Source organism: Chrysochloris asiatica, unplaced genomic scaffold (assembly GCF_000296735.1).
Source record: "Chrysochloris asiatica unplaced genomic scaffold, ChrAsi1.0 scaffold00074, whole genome shotgun sequence".
NCBI classification, from domain to species: Eukaryota; Metazoa; Chordata; class Mammalia; order Afrosoricida; family Chrysochloridae; genus Chrysochloris; species Chrysochloris asiatica.
The window spans coordinates 13,758,097-13,763,024 of record NW_006408592.1 but is presented as its reverse complement, the minus strand read 5'-3'; the positions used below and the strand labels follow the sequence as shown (position 1 = coordinate 13,763,024).

The 4,928-nt window shown below is 39.1% G+C and overlaps 1 protein-coding gene across 1 annotated transcript in view; it reads right to left on the bottom strand.

Moving 5' to 3' along the window:
* The window catches only part of RSF1 (remodeling and spacing factor 1), a 179,625-nt gene that overhangs the window by 97,389 nt on the left and 77,308 nt on the right, over positions 1-4,928 (bottom strand). The window contains exon 3 of the mRNA XM_006864993.1: positions 165-257. Within this exon, the coding sequence (XP_006865055.1) occupies positions 165-257 (93 nt within the window). The remainder of the gene's footprint in view (positions 1-164; positions 258-4,928) is intronic.

The following is a 4,928-nucleotide window of genomic DNA, read 5'->3' as shown; positions in this document are numbered from 1 at the left end:
AAAAAAAAAAAAAAAAAAAAGCCATAAAGAATAGATTGTTATTGTCACCAAAGCATGAGATTCGATATATTTCACTTTTAATGAAAATGTCTGTTTTCAGTAATTTTCTAATTCAAAGTGAATTTCTAAATTAAAATAATTATAACAAATATTTAATGTATTACCTTTAACAGTGCCAGTTTGCATTCAATACTCATTTCAAGATAGCCCTTCTTTTCCATCTCCCATGCCCAGGTGCTATTGAACTCTTGGCATATCTGTTAGAGAAAGGTAATATTTCAGTACAGGAAAGCAATTTAAATTTGTATTTGTATACTTGTTTTACTGTTCATATTAATATATATTTGTGTCAGAAAGCATTTACACCAAACACCCAAATCAAAACCCACTGCCATGGAGTCAACTCAGACTCACAGACCCTACATATATATGGTTTCAGAAGTTGTCAATCTTTACAGGAACAAAATACCACCACATAGCATCTGGTGGGCCTGAACTACTGACCTTGTGGTTAACAATCCAATGCTTATTCTACAGCATCCCCAGGGCTTCTTAGAGGACAAAAAGGGAAGTCAGACAATACAAAGAAATCCCATGTGCTCTATGACTTCTTTAGGCTAGCCTGTTGTTGTTAAGTACTGTCTACTTAGTTCCAACTCATAGCATCACTCCATAGAGGTTCAAAGGAGCCAATAGTGGATTTAAACCACAGACCTTGTGGTCAGCAGTCCAAGTACTTATCCTATAGCACTACATGAGGGGTACAGTAAAATATCAAAAAGGTTGAAGCAAACATGAAAAATAATGTATTCTGTTCTTCTTATAATCCAAGAAATGAACTATAATGGATGCCAAAGGAGAAGAAATCAAGACAAGGCATGGGATTATGCTGAAACATGGACAATAGATAGGCAGGCATGACAAAAAAAACCAGGCAAGTGGGTCTGCTTATATGACCACTGAGTCCTGCTTTGGGGCTGTGGGTTAATGCGCCAGAGTGCAAAGCTGTTTGAACTGAAGTTTGGCAGTTCAAGCTCACCAGCTGCTCCTCAGAAACCCTATACAAGGTCGCTATGGGTCAGAAATGACTCGACGGCACTTAACAACAACAACAACAACGAAAACCGGAACAGAACCCGGTAGCACTTCTCTACATGGACTACACTTTTCCTATTTTTTCACTAGTGTCATTTTTTTAAAACAGTCACTTTCTGTGACTGACAGCACTGTATTTTACAGAAAAGTAAACACCTAGTTTGTCTCAAACTGCTCCACGGGAGAAAGATGAAGCTTTCTGCTCCTGCAAAGATATACAGCTTAGTGGCTATGAGTCATAACTGATCCGAAAACACTTAACAACAATACAGAGGAAAAAGAAATTTTTTGAATAGTACATAGAGATAAGTCATTATTTCAAAAGCTAAAAGGTCAGAGTCCTAATAGACATTCCACGAAAAAAGTTTATATATAGCTCAATATGGAGTCCACGGAGCTCTGGTAGCGTAGTGGTTACGAATCGGGCTGCTAACCTCAGGGTCAGGAGTTCGAAACTATCAGCTGTTCTGCAGGAAAAAGATGAGGTTTTCTGCTCCCATAAAGGTTTATAGTCTTGAAAACCCTGTACAGGGTTGCTATGAGTCAGAACCGACTCCACGGCATATATGACAACAACAAAAACAAATATGGAGTCCTGGTGTAGCACTGTAGGGTAAGCTCTACACCATAAAGTTGGTTTGAACCACTAGATTGGAAGTTCAAACACATCAGCCTCTCCTTTGAAACTCTATACAAGGTCACTATGAGTCAGAACCAACTACACAGCACTTGGCAACAACAACAATATGGACACCCTGGTGTGGCACTGTAGGATATACACTGGACTACAACCATAAGGTTGTCAGTTCAAACCAATCAGCCACTCCTTGGAAGCTCTATGTTGTTGTTATTGCTGTTGTCAAGTGCCACTGAGTCAGTTCCTAATCACAGGAACCCTGTACAGGTTTTCTAAGGAGTAGCTGCTGGGTTTGAACTGCCAACCTTGTGATTATCAGAGTGTCACTGTAAGTCAAAAGCGACTTGATGGAACTTGACAATAACAAGAGGTATATGGGAGTCCTGGTGTGGTACGTCAGGATAAGCACTGAACTGCTAACTGCAAGGTCTACAATTCAAACCCATCAGCGGCTCTTTAGAAACTCTATACAGGGTCTCTATGAGTCAGAACCAACTGGATGGCAGAACAATAAATAAGCATATGAATAAGAGTTCATTGGTCAAAGAGAAATGTAAACTAAACCACAATAAGATAACTATCACACACACTAGGATAGCTACAATTTAAAAGGGTTAAAAGAGAGATACAACAAATGTTTGTCAGGATCTAAAGAAATTAGAACATTCATAAACTGGGGCTGCTGCTATGTGCCATCTAGTCAGTTCCAGCTCACAATGACCTTGAAAAAGGTTTCCAAGGCTGTAAATCTTATTTTTCTTTTAAGTTTTTATTGTGAATTGAGTGATAATTTACATGGGAAACATCAATTTTACACTCATCATTTCACTGCAATGGTAACAATGCCCTCTGTGCATCTTCATTCAACAGTATTTGCTTCTATTTCTTTTGTTGTTCTTTTTTGTTGTTGTTGTTGTTTTGGGGGAATGTACACAAAAACACTCAAGAAAATAAAATAATTTAAACCAAAGGGCACATTCTGCAAGCCTAGGACTGTAAATCTTTATGGAAGCAGAAAGCCTCATCTTTCTCCACAGAGCAGCTAATGGGTTAAAACTGCTGACCTTGTAGTTAGCAGCCTAAGGTGTAACCCAATGCAAAATGGTACAGTCAGTTTGTATAACAGCTAAGCAGTGTCTTAATAAGTTAAACATAACTGCCAGATAGGTTAGCAATTTCAATCCTAGGTATACAAAGAAACGAAAATAAACTCACAAAAAACTTTGAATGTTTATAACAGCAATATACATAACAGCCCCAAGTGTTGATGTTACTAAGTAAGTACTGTCGAATCGGCGCCAACCGAGAGTAACCCTATGTAGAGTTTCCAAGGAGTGGCTACTGAGTTCGAACCAACCTTGCAGTTCACACTGACCTTGTGGTCCAGTGCATTATCCAAAAATACAACACCAGGACGCCAGCCCCAAAGTAGGACCAACCAAAAGGTCTATAAATTGATGAATGGATAAAATGCATAATCCAGATAATGTAAATAGTATGCAACTATAAAAAGGAGTGAAAGAACAAAGAAAATAGCGAATCAGGTGGAAGTGTAGGTAAGAGCTCCACCAAGCAACAACACAGAATAACCTACCAAGCAGGCTCAGGGGATGGTCCCAGAACTCTGAAACACATATAAAGGTTGAAGGGCTTACAGCTGGGGAATTTGTGGCAGAAGCAAGAAATCTGTTGCTTTCTAGTCCGGGACGCTCAGCTGCTCCAGGAGCCGCCATCCTGGGTGAAACCACATGGGGGAAAGATCGGAGCGGCCACAGATGCCTGGCAGAATCACTGAGATAAAGGTGTGGACATTCTTTTCTTTTGGTAGCTGTTCATTGGTTCCTTGCTGTCTGTGCACCTCCATTCTGGTAACTATAGGGGTGCCTGAACTAGTGGACACCCCAGGCCCATCCTCAGAGGGTTCTACTACGCATGCACACGGATCTCTTCAAAATTTAAAGAGACTATCTCCAATTAAAAGCAAACGGCCACAGCCGGCCCTGAAGCGTTTACAACTAGAAAAAAAGGCATAAACGGGGATTGTGGAGCGGGACAAGCACACAAAAAATGAAATAAAACCGAAAATTAAATCCTAAATTACATCTAAACGACCAACAGTGGCATCTTGAAATTTCTCAATAAGAAGTGAAAAGGGAAGCCCATTTCCAGATCACATTTACCTGGAGGCAATCAGAAAGCATAAAAAATACCAAAATACATACCAATCTAAGTATCAAGGCCACAGATAACCCCTGAAGATGCCCAAAAAACAGAAGCAGATGACCATATCTGCACGTATCCAGAAACGAGATAAAGTGACTGAGGCAAATGAGCTGGAAGGAGACCTACACTCCATACTGGAAGATGGGCAGGCTTTGGAAATGCCTGACAAGGAATTCAGAAAAATGATTATAAAATTTATCAAAAGACTATATAATGGAATTAAGAAAAATAAGGAAAAACTCAGGAAAGCGCTACAGAAACAATCAAATAAGATAAATACAGCATTGGAAACAATTCAAAACCTACAGAAAGAGGTCCAAATGATTAATAATAGAATATTAAAAATGGACAATACAATGAAAGGGCAAAGGAGTAGAACTGAAGAGACAGAAGCCAGAACTGGTGAGGTAGAAGATAAATCTCTCAACACTACTTCAAGACAGAAGAACAAACACAAAAAAGGATTAAAAAAATCTAAAGAAAGCCTAAGATTCATGTTGGATAACATGAAGAGGAATAACATAAGAATTATTGGCATTCCCGAACAGGAAGATTCACACAAGTCCACAGAGGAGATAGTTGAAGAGCTTCTGGAAGAAAATTTCCCTAACATCCTGAAAAGTGAAAAGGTAAGCATTCAAAGAAGCCCAACGACCCCAGGAAGGATAGACCTTAAAAGACAATCACCAAGACATATAATAATCAAGCTCTCCAAAATCAAAGGATAAGCAAGCAGAAGCTAAGGGATTTTGCCAAAGTCAACCCTGCTATGAAAAACATCCTAAAGGAAGTTCTGTGGACTGAGAACCAACAAGAACACATAACAACTAAAGAATTACATACATGGCAGCATTAACCTGAACTCAGTCGACAAACGAAAGAGTCAAGAAGAGAATGAAATTATAAAAGCAGACGATCTGGGAGGACAGTCTATGATCAAAACAATTACAATGTGAAAAAAGGTAAACACAGA